The sequence below is a fragment of the Dichomitus squalens genome (genome assembly GCF_000275845.1).
Source record: "Dichomitus squalens LYAD-421 SS1 unplaced genomic scaffold DICSQscaffold_9, whole genome shotgun sequence".
In the NCBI taxonomy this organism is placed as follows: Eukaryota; Fungi; Basidiomycota; class Agaricomycetes; order Polyporales; family Polyporaceae; genus Dichomitus; species Dichomitus squalens.
Window position 1 is genome coordinate 494,751 of NW_006766891.1, and position 13,150 is coordinate 507,900.

The 13,150-nt window shown below is 57.3% G+C and overlaps 7 protein-coding genes across 7 annotated transcripts; 3 read left to right on the top strand and 4 right to left on the bottom strand.

Annotated features, from left to right (window-relative positions):
* Positions 1-607: 607 nt before the first annotated feature.
* On the top strand, positions 608-1,951 carry DICSQDRAFT_58025 (terpenoid synthase; the record flags this gene model as incomplete). Its single annotated transcript, XM_007364597.1, has 5 exons — positions 608-782; positions 849-887; positions 939-1,113; positions 1,171-1,453; positions 1,508-1,951. The coding sequence occupies 5 exons, from the start codon at positions 608-610 to the stop codon at positions 1,949-1,951; spliced, it is 1,116 nt and encodes a 371-aa protein (XP_007364659.1).
* A 381-nt stretch (positions 1,952-2,332) lies between these two features.
* DICSQDRAFT_168980 (uncharacterized protein) lies at positions 2,333-3,210 on the top strand (the record flags this gene model as incomplete). The annotated part of the gene is made up of 2 exons (XM_007364598.1): positions 2,333-2,489; positions 2,546-3,210. The coding sequence occupies 2 exons, from the start codon at positions 2,333-2,335 to the stop codon at positions 3,208-3,210; spliced, it is 822 nt and encodes a 273-aa protein (XP_007364660.1).
* A 1,038-nt stretch (positions 3,211-4,248) lies between these two features.
* On the bottom strand, positions 4,249-5,950 carry DICSQDRAFT_104026 (uncharacterized protein; the record flags this gene model as incomplete). Its single annotated transcript, XM_007364599.1, has 7 exons — positions 4,249-4,657; positions 4,710-4,786; positions 4,842-4,924; positions 4,975-4,989; positions 5,048-5,271; positions 5,490-5,682; positions 5,745-5,950. The coding sequence occupies 7 exons, from the start codon at positions 5,948-5,950 to the stop codon at positions 4,250-4,252; spliced, it is 1,206 nt and encodes a 401-aa protein (XP_007364661.1).
* Positions 5,951-6,248: 298 nt separating this feature from the next.
* On the bottom strand, positions 6,249-8,339 carry DICSQDRAFT_135558 (uncharacterized protein). Its single transcript, XM_007364600.1, has 7 exons — positions 8,044-8,339; positions 7,605-7,677; positions 7,531-7,551; positions 7,330-7,476; positions 7,262-7,274; positions 6,720-7,193; positions 6,249-6,649 (listed from the first exon to the last, which is right to left on the bottom strand). Exons 1-7 carry the CDS (start codon positions 8,151-8,153, stop codon positions 6,462-6,464), a joined length of 1,026 nt encoding a protein of 341 aa, XP_007364662.1. The 5' UTR covers positions 8,154-8,339; the 3' UTR covers positions 6,249-6,461.
* A 98-nt stretch (positions 8,340-8,437) lies between these two features.
* On the bottom strand, positions 8,438-10,823 carry DICSQDRAFT_84415 (uncharacterized protein; the record flags this gene model as incomplete). The annotated part of the gene is made up of 6 exons (XM_007364601.1): positions 8,438-9,460; positions 9,666-9,729; positions 9,812-9,884; positions 10,203-10,274; positions 10,407-10,542; positions 10,671-10,823. 6 exons carry the CDS (start codon positions 10,818-10,820, stop codon positions 9,404-9,406), a joined length of 552 nt encoding a protein of 183 aa, XP_007364663.1. The 3' UTR covers positions 8,438-9,403.
* Positions 10,824-10,898: 75 nt separating this feature from the next.
* DICSQDRAFT_154434 (uncharacterized protein) lies at positions 10,899-11,402 on the top strand. The gene has a single exon (XM_007364602.1). The coding sequence runs from the start codon at positions 11,039-11,041 to the stop codon at positions 11,327-11,329; it is 291 nt and encodes a 96-aa protein (XP_007364664.1). The 5' UTR covers positions 10,899-11,038; the 3' UTR covers positions 11,330-11,402.
* An 83-nt stretch (positions 11,403-11,485) lies between these two features.
* DICSQDRAFT_39958 (uncharacterized protein) lies at positions 11,486-11,854 on the bottom strand (the record flags this gene model as incomplete). Its single annotated transcript, XM_007364603.1, has 1 exon — positions 11,486-11,854. A coding segment is annotated over one exon (369 nt), but the record flags the coding sequence as incomplete, so codon positions are not given.
* Between the last annotated feature and the right edge of the window lie 1,296 nt (positions 11,855-13,150).

Sequence of the window (13,150 nt, forward strand, 5' to 3'; positions counted from 1 at the left end):
TATCGGCTTCTGTCACAAAATTTGATCGTTTCGCATATATTCGCCGCTCAGACACTTCCGTTCGCCTACTGGTGCCTCGATGTGCTTGTCGATACAGGGCTTGCAATCCCCCTATATCTGCGAGCACTCTTGGAATGGGGTAAAGGCAATCCTATCCTTATCTCCACAGTTCTTCAGAGCCTACCTTGATACAAGAGGCTTCCGCGGATTACGGGGAAAGGAGAACATGCTCACAGCATCATCTCACTCCGGGCGCCCGATAGCCACTTTGGTTTTGCGTGTTCCTTTCATGATGATTGCATGCTGACTTACAACCAACGTCGGCTGGTGCATGTAGCTATCGGCGTATGCTATCGTGCCTTATGAGACGCAGTAGTCGCATGTGGTCAAGCACGTTCGGCTTCAGCGGTCGCATCGGTGCTCTATCTTTGGGTCTGTATGGAGTCCGAGGCTGGGGCTTCGCGGGCAGATACGCTCTGAGTTGATGACGCCTTGAATGCTTGTCCACCTCCCATGCACTGTGTCTCAAACCGCAAGGAACCGCCTGCTCTTCGGAGTTATAAGCGAACCAGCGGTTTCTGTCTCGTGTGACATTATCGCATACACCATGCTATCGTCGCAGGCCGCCTCCTTCCGACTTCCAGACACGCTCGCTGCCTGGCCGTGGACTCGTCGTATCAACCCTCACTATGCAGAAGTAAAGGAGGCTTCTGCCGCATGGTTGGAGTCATTCCATGCCTTCGGTCCCAAAGCCCAAAGGGCTTTCAATCTTTGCGACTTCAGTAAGCAACCGTTCCATGTCCTTGCCGCGTCACTTCGTCAGCTTACCCCCCTATGCTCTGTTATAGACCTTTTGGCCTCGCTTGCCTATCCTATTGCTAGCAAAGGTCGACCCTGCCACATTTGTACTTCCGCATCACGCTGACATAGCCTCACAGAGCAACTCCGCACTGGCTGCGACCTCATGAACGTCTTTTTCGTGTTTGACGAGTATTCCGACGTTACCGACGAGAAGACCGTTCAAGGCCTCGCTGATATTATCATGGATGCTCTTCGTAATCCTTTCGCGCCTCGCCCAGCCGGAGAAAATGTTTTGGGGGAGATCACGAGGCAGTATGTGTTCAAGCGGTGCAATCGGCGCCCTTAGATCCGCTCACGTTGAATCTGCAGATTCTGGGAACGGGCGATCCAAACGGCGAGCCCCGCATCGCAGCGACGTTTTATCGCGACCTTCGACACCTACTGCCAGTCAGTCGTGCAGCAGGCAGCGGACCGCGATGTACAGCATGTGCGGACCATAGACAGCTACTTCGAGAATAGGCGCGAGAACATTGGCGCGAGGCCGTCGTTCGCCCTCCTCGAGCTCGACATGGACCTGCCTGACGAGGTGATGGAGCACCCGGCGATCGTCGATCTGACCACGGGGGCCATTGATATGCTGATCCTAGGCAACGTGCGTGTAAACTATGACTGCGTCGTTTTATCGACCGCTGACAATGACTTCTAGGATATATGCTCGTACAACGTGGAACAAGCACGAGGGGACGATGCACACAACATCGTTACTGTCGTCATGGACGAGCTCGGTACGGACCTGCATGGGGCGATGGAATGGGTCGCGGAAAGGCATCGCATTCTCGTTGGTCAGTTCCTGGAGCGCTTCGGACGACTTCCTTCGTGGGGCCCAGAGATCGACGCTCAGGTTGCGCGCTACGTCGATGGGTTGGGCAATTGGGTCCGCGCGAACGACTCGTGGAGTTTCGAGAGTCAGCGGTACTTCGGTCTGGACGGGTTGGAGATCAAAGAGAGCCGGTGGGTGCAGTTGCTGCGGAAGGTCTCCACGCCGAAGCTTGGGGCCAGGAAAGAACTCGTATACTCCGATATCAGAGTGCCACCAGTCAGCTTCGTGCTCGTATCCATTTGCTTATTTATCGTCGCCCTGAATGTCTGATTAATTCACTCTCACTTCTGATTCTGCACTCAAACGGATACCGTGCAAGGATCGAACGCCTGACTTTGTGTACTGGTACAACGAGGAAATTGCGCGAAAGTAATTGTGCTAAGGTCAATGGCCGTCACTCGCTAATCCTCACATTCACGTGTGTCAGACTGCATATATGTCCTTTCTCAGCTGCTGTGACGTAGCATTTAAGAGATACGGAGGGTTCTGGGTGGCGTTGGAATGGAGACCAAGTCTCGCCGCAAGTTATCAGCCGCTGCCTTGCGGCTGACACCCTCCACCCTTGCCTTCGTACCACACCCTGCTAAACGCAACCTCACCTTTTCATCTGCTGTGCAGTCATCTTAGAGAATCAGGTTTATTATATTTGAGATGTCTTACTCTTACAGGAAGTCCAATGTCGCCGGCGGGTCCTGGTCGACACCCTTCAACACTCCCTTCTTCATCCGCTATGGCGAGTCGAGCATCAAGGTTCCGATGGTGAAGCTCCTCCTCGAGTACGAGATCTGGGAGAAGCTCCGGGGTCCCAGTTAGTTTCCTCTTCCCTCTCGTGGGCCCGGGCGGATGTACTCATAATCCTCCCAGGCAACTCGGATCAGGGACCTCGTGCTCCTTCCGAGGCGTCCTTCGCTGACGACCCATTCGCGTCTTCAGGCCCTATCGACTGGGCTGAAGAGGTCGAGCAGGAGCTCTTCTTTGACGACGGAGCATCCGACAGCAAAGACAGCGAACCCGTGGCGGAAGAATTTGACGACTCTGATGACGACGAAGTCCTCATGATCGTCCCGATTGAAGATCTAAGGTTCTCGGGGAGAGGACCTGCCTATGCTCTCTACACGATCCTAGAGGTCGACGAGGTGGTCGACGATAAATGTGAAGCCCAAGAGACCGAATCCGACGACGCCGACGACACCGACTCGACTTCAACGATCTCGACCGACTCGGCCTACTCGACCGACTCAACCACTTCGACCGACTCAACCACTTCGACCGACTTCGACTTATCGGCTTTCCGCCTCGACAACATCAACACCGCCGACAGCGGCTCCTCAGTCGACACGGTCCGAGTCGAAGACCCTGGCTCGGTCAGCGGTAATTTGTTCCACGGGGCCATCCAGCATCTGTCTGTGATGGCCCTGCTCAAACTTGACGCGTACATCCGCTTTTTTCAGATCGCAGCGCAAATAAGCCTGAACAGGTTTCCGTTCTGGCTCAATTCCCCGTTCAACCGGGACCGGGGGCTCCTCTGAGCTTGACTCAGGGATTAGGGAAAGATTTTGGCATGGTGAGGCCTTGTAACTGCGGGCGGTGTGATGGCGACCTGCCGCTCGCACTCAGACACGGACAGACTCGAACTCGGACCCAGATTCGGGCTTGAATATGGACTTGGACTCGGACTCGAACTCGGACTTGAACTCGGACTTGGACTTGGATCTGGCTCTGTAGTTTCAAGTCTTGTTTGTTCAGCTTTCGAGTCGCGGAGAGTTGAGAGGCGGACGGGAGAGGGGGGCGGCTTAGCGCTGAGCGGTGGGAGTGTGGATGGGACGGTACGAGGGCGTGTGGAAGGGAAAGTACGAGGGCGGTGGATGGGAAAGTAGGCGGGCGTGTGGAAGTCAGTCGGCGGTTTGATGGTCAAGTAGGCGGACGTGTGGATAGGAAATCAGGCGGGGGTGTGGACGGGAGAGCGGGCGCTGCTGAGCGGCGGGGGTGTGGTAGGGAGAGTCAGCGGGAGTGTGAGGGGAACTGCCGGAGATCAGCGAGTGGTTGAATCGTGACCCAAGGCGAGGACTTATAACATTAGCATGTTGCTCAGGATCTGGACTCGAGTTAGATACGTACTATACTGAGTTCGTGATCGTTGTTCTGCACTTGCTGTGGATTCTCTGTGTAGCAGTTAGGTAGTGCATCGTGTAGGATGACGGTTTTTTAGTTGTCCTCACGCAGTGTACGTGAGGTAGTCTAGTCAACGCCCTTACACGCACGCCGTGAGGTGGACTTCATATAAACGTAACATTTTGTTTGGCGATGAATTGTGGGACCTCACCGACGGATTCGTCATGCGCACCCACGTCTAGGCGTATCATGTGCCGGAAAACATGCTTGGACACCCAAACGACATGCACACGCGATGCGCAAGGCCAGAACACAGTCCAGCGTGCAATCCGCTGGCGTGACTGTCGCCTAAATAGCAATTGACGAGGCATTCGTGAGACATCTTCGAGATCCCAGCAGGTTATGAACATGCTCGTGGCGTCCAAAGGACAAGGTTGTGTAACCCACCCTATGTAGCTAATCAAACTTCCGCCCTGTCCTCGCAGCAGGTACGGACTGGCCAAGTCCCCGTATCCTCACCCTCCCAGTGTCACCGGCTGGACTTCTCGCGCTCATTGTGTCCATGTCCACCGCCTCGCCCTCTTCAATGCTCTCTGCGCCATCACTAGGAGCGCGTTGATGTCTTGCTCCACCCCGGCCGCTGCCGCTATAACTCGCACTAGCACTTCCTCCGGCGCCGACGCTGAGTATTCGGACGATCCAATCGTTCAAGAAAATCACGGGCGCGAAGACCGGTATGCGGATCGGGATGAGCGGCGAAGGATAATGAATCGTGTCATCATTCCCGGACCCGCCTCTGGCCGATGATGTGGGGTCATATGGATCCAGTGGGACCGGCTTAGCATACATCGCCATAATGATGTACTAAACATAGAGATCAACGGCGGCACCCTATGACATTGGACACAATGCATACCGCGGGGAAGAATAAGGCAAACAGAGCAGCGTTCGCGAGACTGCTGCCCCATGTGCATAATGCTGCGGAGGGTAGTCCTGAGGGTATGCATAGTCAAACTTCGTGGTCGAAAGGGACACGTCTAGTATTTACCGAAGGCAAAGTAATACGCCCACCGTTCCTCTAGATGCCGTACGCGTCGCGATAACGATAGCCCGCGTGCGATCCAAATAAACCTGTGGATAGATCAGCAGACGCGCGCAGCCGCATGGACCCAACGACTTACTCAAAGCAATAATAACTGCACCGTCCTCTCCGCATCAGCAATCCGCCTTGCGATCCTACGTTATGCGACTTACGCATCAACCCAGCATAGGAATGCGAATCCTGCTGGTGGCCCAACATAGGGAACGTAGGAAAGGGCGAATGAAAGGACGACAGAAGTAAACACCATCACCGCGCGATACGCCGACGTTGCGAGCGCGTTGAGCATGCCGCTATAGGTAGACGGCGGCTGCGCAGCAGCGCGGGTGCCATGTTGAATAGTGAAGGTGCGTTTGGCTATGAGCGTGCACCATGAGCTCTACGGTAATCATCAACGCGCGAACGAGGGAACGGGCAGGATGTGGGAACCATAGCCGGCATGCGCTGCATGCTCTGCATGCTTTGGACGATAGTCAGAGATAGAACAATGTATATCTTGTGGATGCCAGCAGCGGCACCCTCAAAGATGTGGATTGAATGTGTGCATCATATCGCCGATCCCAGGCATCCAAAGGTGGCAGGTGCCTCAGGACTCACGTTGAGATAGAAGGATATCCCGACGACCGGGAGCAGCCAGAGGACCTGATAGAACCACCCAAGGTTTCGATGAAACCACTTTTGCTGCGATTGCGCCAATGGAAGGAGTAGCCAATCAAAGAAGTAGATAGACACCAACGAGACCGTGTTCAGCATGAGGGACTTGAATACATTCGATCGGACCTCAGAGTCGCTGTTCATCAGGCAATCTATCAGATCTGACATGACCCTATGGATCTGGATGGCGAAACAGACCTGGCGGCGAGTCTAACAACTGTGTCCCATCTGAACGCATCGACGAGCCCGCGACCGGCACACGACAGCTGCAGCCAGGCAGTCTCTTGTAGAGATAGAAATGTGGGGTATGTCGACCGGGAAGAAGCATACTGGGGCGCCTGGATGAACTCCGAAGACGACGGCGGCGTGTATTGCGGTCTAGGCCGCCGGGGGGGACGAGACATGGGGCAGAGTACGAGGCCGGACGCGGGGTCGCGGACGGTGGCTGAGACATGTATCTCGTCCAGCGTCTGTCGCCCTTTGTCCGCGGCATCGGTCACGCACCGTGACCGCGGCGGCTGCATCGTGCCACGGAATGCCGTCGGCAAGCCTCGGACAACGCAAGACCGTACATGGATGCAAAGTTCAAACTGGGAGCATTCTCGAGACAAGCTTACAGCTGAGACAGCCTTCGCCAATCACGATTATCTCCATCAGCGTCCGGTAACGCTTGAGGTTAAGTCCTTGGCAGACTGTGTCAAAGTCTCGAGGGTCCATGGGATACACAACGCTATAGGATACGCTCTCCAGCCTACTATGGACACAACAACAGAGTATATGGCACTGGTGATGGCACGAAAGTACGAGTACGACGGCAATGCAAGGCAATTGACACACAAAGAGCACAGATCGAGATGACAGCAGACAAAATCAAAGACGCGCCGGGAACAGCACCAGGGTACGATCCTCGAACCCTCAAGGGCCGTTCACCTTCCAGAGCTGCCTCTTGCGCAGTTTGCGGGTGACGAGCACGCCCGTCGACTGCGTCGAGCTGCCGCCGAACGCCAGCACGACCGTCTCCTCGGCGCCTTGGCCTCGCGCGATGCTCTGCTTCCGCAGCTCGATGGCATCCTTGGCGAATTTGAAGCGCGAGTGTGTTGACCCTGAATACAGCAACAACGTGACAGTGACGTAAGTTCGAGGTCTTCGTGGCAGATGACGTGGGACACTAACCGAGCTGAAACGTGGGCGACTCTACCGCAGCTTTGAACAGATCGAACGGTACACGAGCAAACACCTGGAGGAGCGTGTCACGACCCGCATCGGTGGGTGTGCTCGAAGATTCTGGCAGGGGTGTCGTAGGAGTGGCCTGCCCACCGAAGTTCACAAGGTTCGGGAGCGTAACGATGAGGAAGTTAAAGACATCGTCGCGCAAACGCTGTGCATAGGAGCCGAACACTGCTGTGCGTAGGTGCTGGTGTTGCTCGACAATGGGCGTAGAGGAGCCGTCACTTGGAGCTGGTACTGAATCGACGAACTCTAGCCAAGATGGAAGAGTGTCGAGGCTGATCGATTGTCGACAAACCTCATAAGCGTAGTTGCAGAGGTCATCCATGCGGCCAAGCAGACAAGCGGCCGCTAGGACAGCACGGGCATTTTCGGGGCGAATACTAGCGAGTGCGGCAGCGGAGTAGAGATATGCCAATGCTGTGAAACGACTGTGAGTGAACGATACCACCGACGCCTGCTTCCGTGAAAATACCGAGTCGGCTTACCGTGGTGAAATCCCTGTGCGCATCGTGAGATGAACGTTTTTGCCTGAACTTAGCAGAAAATGACGTACCTCGTCTGTGACTTCTGGTTCATGTTCCAAATTAACATAGATTACGTATTGGCTATTCGTTTGCGGGGATGTTGACATCAGATGTGCAAGGTATGGAGATCGAGACAAAATGAGAGCGTGTAGTCGATATACAGTTCCACGGACATGCTGATTGCGACACTTCAATCCAGAGCTCAAGGGATAAGGAGAGATGACGCGCACCAGTAGTGTATCAGCGTAGTTCTGTAGTCCGAATTTAGCCATAAATCAAGCGACGCGTGTGGATGGCAACGTACGCCAGTCTGGAAGCCTGAATGAAAGAGATGATTGATGATATCTTGATTATGCAGTTGATATAGAGAGGGATGTCTGTGTTCAAGCAGTCAGCTAATGCTCATGCGCTCCACCTTGACATTGTCAGTGCCGCAGAAAACCGCACTGCGCCCGCACAAATAGACGCCTAACGAACGTCCCAAATTCGCCATTGTCGATTCACTCCGCACGAACCCTAGCAGCCCGCACTTCTGAAGTGCTCGTGTGAGAGACGCGGTCCACGGGCACGCCTCGAACAGGAGTCGCACGGGATGCAGCACGTCACCAGCGATGAACGTGCAAAGTCTCACGCGCCACAAAATCTTCAGGTAGCGAGACAACGTATGTCCATCCAACACTCCCCTCTTCACCCCTGCCCAACGACCAGCCCGAATCACACCAGGGTTGAGATGACCGACTCACTGATCGTATCCATTTACGGGCGCACCCGCGCTAGTGGAGGGTCCGTTCGCGTAACCATCCCCGGGGCCAGGAGTCGCCGTGCCGTTACTTGGTGCACCGTGTCCGTTCATGATCATAGAGAGCGCACAAAAGGGCGAGGCTGATGTACTTTTGGGACGTAATGTCCACAACAAGGCGGTAGAGAGAGACGTGTACGTCGAGACCTGCAGAGCTGCAGGAAAGAACTGAAAGACCCAGTCTTTGCCGCCGGTGCCACTCACACAGTCACGTGCGCTATTATTGTCGCAGACACGTGACTTATCAAGAGCGCTTATAGGCGGTAATCCGGTCCGACACGTGGGCGAGCATGGGTATACCTCGAGTGTGGCTGAATTGGACGAGCTTTCGAAGCGTAAAAACGTCTATCACCGGAAATTCATGCATGGTATCCTGTAACGTACACAATATATAGAACCGCCCGCGCAATGATACCCTAAGAGAAGCTCACCGGAGCGCACACGACGTCCGTCTTCTCGCCCTGCTGGTCCAGTACGTACAACTTGAAGCTCGCGCCCCACTTCCCACTTCCCACTTCTTTCGGAACGGAGGGTCTAGTCCGAGCATGATGCAGCTAGTACCCCAGGTTTCGAAGCTTCAAGCTTCAGAACCCCACCTCGGAGCGGGTACGTCGTCAGCCCCTGAGAGCCATCGGACGGAGCTCCCCACGTCCAGCACCTGCCCATACTGGACCGCGCCTGGGGCGCTCCGAGTCCCCATCGCCGTCCCAGAACCGAGGGGGGGCCCCACCCCCAATAGCGTGTCTTCAGGTGGGTCTTCTTCGGCCAGACGGTTCGGCATGATGCCCATCGCCACGAAGGACTCCATGAGGTTGTGCGCGATGCCGCGCTCCCTCGCCTTCGCGCCACGGAGCGGCGGGTACGGGGGAGGGGGGGAGGAGTACCGTGCTTCTACAGCGTCCGGCGCGCGACACATGCCCAGAACGCGATCGGTGCACGTCAGTTACGGGTGAGAGAAGAGGCGGTGAGGTGACCCCCGCTCTTCGAGCACCTCTTCCTCCTCATCGCCCTGATCAGACTCCGCGCAGTGACAGCCACACGTAAAGCGGGCGGCCAAGGTCTCGTACGGAGAGATCGATGGGCACGCTGTGTATTTGTCTGCGGACGCAATGCGTGCTAGGTCAAGTCCGGCCACCCGCGACTCTATACCCGCACGAGGGCAGACGATGTGCAGAAGACGGGCGAGAAGAACAGGATGACAGATGGGCCAGTTGTGGTGAGAACGCACCGTGGTCAGTTGTCCTCGCATCCGCACCAGAACCGTCCACACCCCCCATGCCGGCGTCATCGGGTCCTCGCTCTGTTCACCTAAGTACGGCCCCGACACTGGTCGCGAGCCCCACCCCTGGAGCAGGTACGATCTAGCACGAAAGCAGCGACATGAGCACGCGAGCCACAGCGACCTGACGCGATAGGAAACAAAAGGCCTCCGAGTCGGCGACCGCGCGCGCGGACGGTACTTAGCACGGCTCGAATCAGATGAAAGTCGAAACAGCCCGGAGCCGGCGCCCCACGGGGAACGGAGACGGACGACGGGGAGGCGGAGGCGGGGAAACGTCTGCTGACCATGTGCGACCGATCGGAGGCGAAGTGATCGAGATACACGGCTGCGGGGATGACTCTGAACAAGCTGCGAGGTGCATACAGTATGAAGTGGACAAGTTTCAGCTCTCAGGCCGGCCGATGCGTGCGCGGTCTGGCTGGGAACGTACCTGTGGAACCGGCCGTCAATGCAGGCCTTCAGTTCTTCGTCGAACGCGTAAGGGAAGGTCCTCCCCACATAGTCTGGGAGATCCGGCAGGTCGAGTGCAGTAGCAGCGATCAAGGCGCATTCACGTTTGAGCATGCCGGCGACCAGGTCCCAGGGGACGCAAACGTTGCAAGTTCCAATCATACACAGGCGCGACGGTCCGAACGCGATCGTCGAGGCCACATGCGCACAGAAGGACCGCGGCGGCGCGCACGCGACATCACGAACAGGAGGGACCATCACCGCGTCGCGTGCGACGTAACATCGTCAAGGGGAAGCGTCAGCAGGCGTTCGGAGGCATAACAAAGGCGAGCGTGCATGACTTGTTTAGCATGTACGCGAGCGCGGCGTACCTTTCCACGAGCTCGGGACGGCTAGGGTCGTGTCGAAGTCGTACACCCACGCGCTGGCACCGGCACTAGCGTCTGCGTGGTCGACTGCGAGGTGCAGATCGCCGCCCTCGTCCGCCTCGCCCGGTTGGAGGGCAGGACCGGTCGTGGAGGCCGGTGGTCGGAATTGCGCGCCTGGGCAGCGCGGATGCGCAGGCGGGGAAGGACCGCGTGCCTCGCGATCGCCAGGCGAATCCCTGGTGGGTGGGTGGGCCCCGTTTGCAGCTTTTCGGAGCACCAAGACGACGTGGTAGTCCCAGACGACGACGTCCGAGGCGCGCAGCTTCTGCGCCCACAGCGCGACCTGTCGAAAGGAGGGACAGCCGAGGGTGAGCGCGAGTCCGACGAGCGAGCGCAGTACTACTGTAATGGCCGCCGGGGGAGAGAACACGCAGAGAAGGGAGCAGGACGCGCGAGAATAGAAACACGGACCGTCTTTCCGTGGTTAGAGACGAAAACGACGTAAATCTCCCAGGGCCAAGGGGCCACGCGCGAGCTGGCTTCCGCGAGGAAGGTCTGCGCGAGAAGGTAGATGTTCTCTTCGCGGTAGCACGATATGTAGATGCTGTCAGGTGGGATCATAGGAAGCGGGGGCGAGAGAACGTTCGAGCGCGACCCAGAGTTTGCGGAAGACACACCGGCGACAGACGAGTGACTGGGAGAAGACATGATGTGTGATAGTAGATTGCAAGATGTGGATAGCGCCTATTATAAGTAGTGAATGAAATGAGTGCAACAGGATGTGCGTAGATAGCAAAATGCAGCGATGCGATACGGAACGATGATACCCCCCGCCCTTTATGGCCCTATTACCCTTCGCGACCATAAAAACACAAACTCCTATAGTACAGAGCCGCCAACGCGGCCACTTTGGTTTCCGACCGAGGCCGGGCAAGTCGAGAAGTCCTTCGTATTCAGCAGGGAGAGAAAGCGCGCGACGCTTCCTTTCCCGCGAGCGCCGCCACGCGCAGAGGCGCGGGCGATTTCGTGAGCAAGAGAAAAAGATCTGCGGCGGCCGAAATCAGCATGCAGGAACGATGACGAAGGCCAGTGAAGAGAAGCGGAGACTAGGTTCTGAGGCCACAGACTAGCTATAGAAAACCCGGGGCATCGACGAGCCAGAGCCAGAGGAAGCGTACTCACGATGGGTATAGGACATCACATGGGTATGTAGGGCGATCGCGTCACTGTGCCTTGCGCTGCCGCCCCGAGGAGGACACGGGCATGGGGGCGGGGGCGAGGGAGACCTGGTCGATGCCCCACTGCGCCTTGCCCTGGAAGGCGTCCGAGAACTTCTTCTTGAGGAGGATGTCCTCGAGCTCGGGCGAGGAGCGCTCCGGGCGGAAGGGGACGAAGATGGGCTTGGGACCGGACGAGTGCGAGTGCGAGCTCGGCTTGGGTGGGGAGGCGCGCTTCGGCTGTGGCGCGTGGAGGGGCGCGGGGGTGGTGACGAGGATGGGCCCTTGCGCGGAGGCGTGGTTGCCGGGCATTGCCTTGGAGGACGAGGGCAGGGGATGGGGGAACTGGGATGGCGCGGCGGGCTTGGGCATGAGGCCCGAGTTGTTCGTGAACGGGTGGGTCGCGAGCGGGTTGAAGGAGGAGAGCACCGAGTTGGACATGTTGGTGGCTGAGGCACGAGTAGGAAGCAGCTGTTGAATGCGCAGAGGTGCAACGGGTGGTATGACGGGAAACCAGCGGAAGAGGGGGGTGTATTTATGGTGGAGTGGATGGAGAGAAGAACAAGCAGAGGTCGCGAGGCATAAATTGGCAGGAATATACGAGCAGCCAATTAATGTGGCTTGTGTGCCCGAGCGAGCGGGCGGAATACGAGGACCGGGGAAACCGCGGCAGGCGCGAGCAGGAATATTGGCTATCGTGCAGTCACCTGTTTTTGCGCCCTCCGCATTCGTCCAAGCGTGCCCGAGGGTCTGTCCCCGCCGCCTTTCCGTGCCCGAGCCGGTAGTTGCCATATGATAATTATCTGCGATCCCCCGTATCCAAATCTCGCCCACAGCTTCGCCACGCGCTTGCTCCACAACGCCCGTCTCCCGCCAAATCGCAGTTCTATTAAGTAGCCATTAATGTGCCCAGCGTCCCTCCCCTTCTCGACTGTATCTACCCACCGTGCTGCGCAATCCCCCAAGTTTCCCCGACCATGCTCGCCCCATCTTTAGCACGCGCGGACATTGGGCCGCGATTTGTCCAAACGAGGCGCATCCTGCTTCGTAGCGCCAATTCATTCACCCCGGATTGTCGCCCTTGTGGCTGAGCCATGAGATTCGTGCTCCTGGTCTGCGGGCGTCCTTCGGATATTATACGTGTTTAGAACAGCGAGAAGCTGATAGGCTGACAGCGCGGACTGAACGCCTGCCCCTCGTGAGTGCTCATGTCCCCGGGCGTGCCTCCAACACAGACGGCCTCGAGAACCGCATTCGGGCAGAGACGCGGAAAAGCATGACTGGCGCACCCCATACGTATCGTCTTTTACATACGCTGGCACTGATCACAGTCGAGAAGCCGTGTTGTGCGAGGCGTCGGACGCAGGTTCCGGGCCACGCGTTGAGTTAAACGTACATACCCAAGCGCCCCGCGAGGTACGGCTGCGACGGTGAATATGTAGCAACGCTCTTTGAAGCCGCCTGCCCCACGGCTTCTACATACCCCGCAGTCCCTCACCGGCATTCTGGGCGAGTGTTCCGAACGAAAGAAGCCTGTAGGCAAAGTGGGAAGCGACGGCACTCGCGAGAGCGCAGACACGCCTGCGTCAGGTGGCCAGACGTGGGTTGCCGTCGCGCAGACGGACGGACCCAGGGGCCGCATGTATGGGAGAGCCCACGTCGCGTTCGCGTGCATGAGATGCGGGGACGCGTCCGACGGGCTCTTGTCGTGCGCTGCCCCATCTCTTCCCCGCG

Coding starts and splice junctions, on each gene's coding strand:
- DICSQDRAFT_154434 (XM_007364602.1), top strand. CDS start 11,039: ATGGCCCTATTACCCTTCGCGACCATAAAAACACAAACTCCTATAGTA.
- DICSQDRAFT_135558 (XM_007364600.1), bottom strand. CDS start 8,153: ATGAACGGACACGGTGCACCAAGTAACGGCACGGCGACTCCTGGCCCC. Junction 7,678..8,043: donor CCCGTAAATGGATACGATCA/GTGAGTCGGTCA, acceptor GCTTGAACACAG/ACATCCCTCTCTATATCAAC. Junction 6,650..6,719: donor GTCGCCCACGTTTCAGCTCG/GTTAGTGTCCCA, acceptor TGCTGTATTCAG/GGTCAACACACTCGCGCTTC.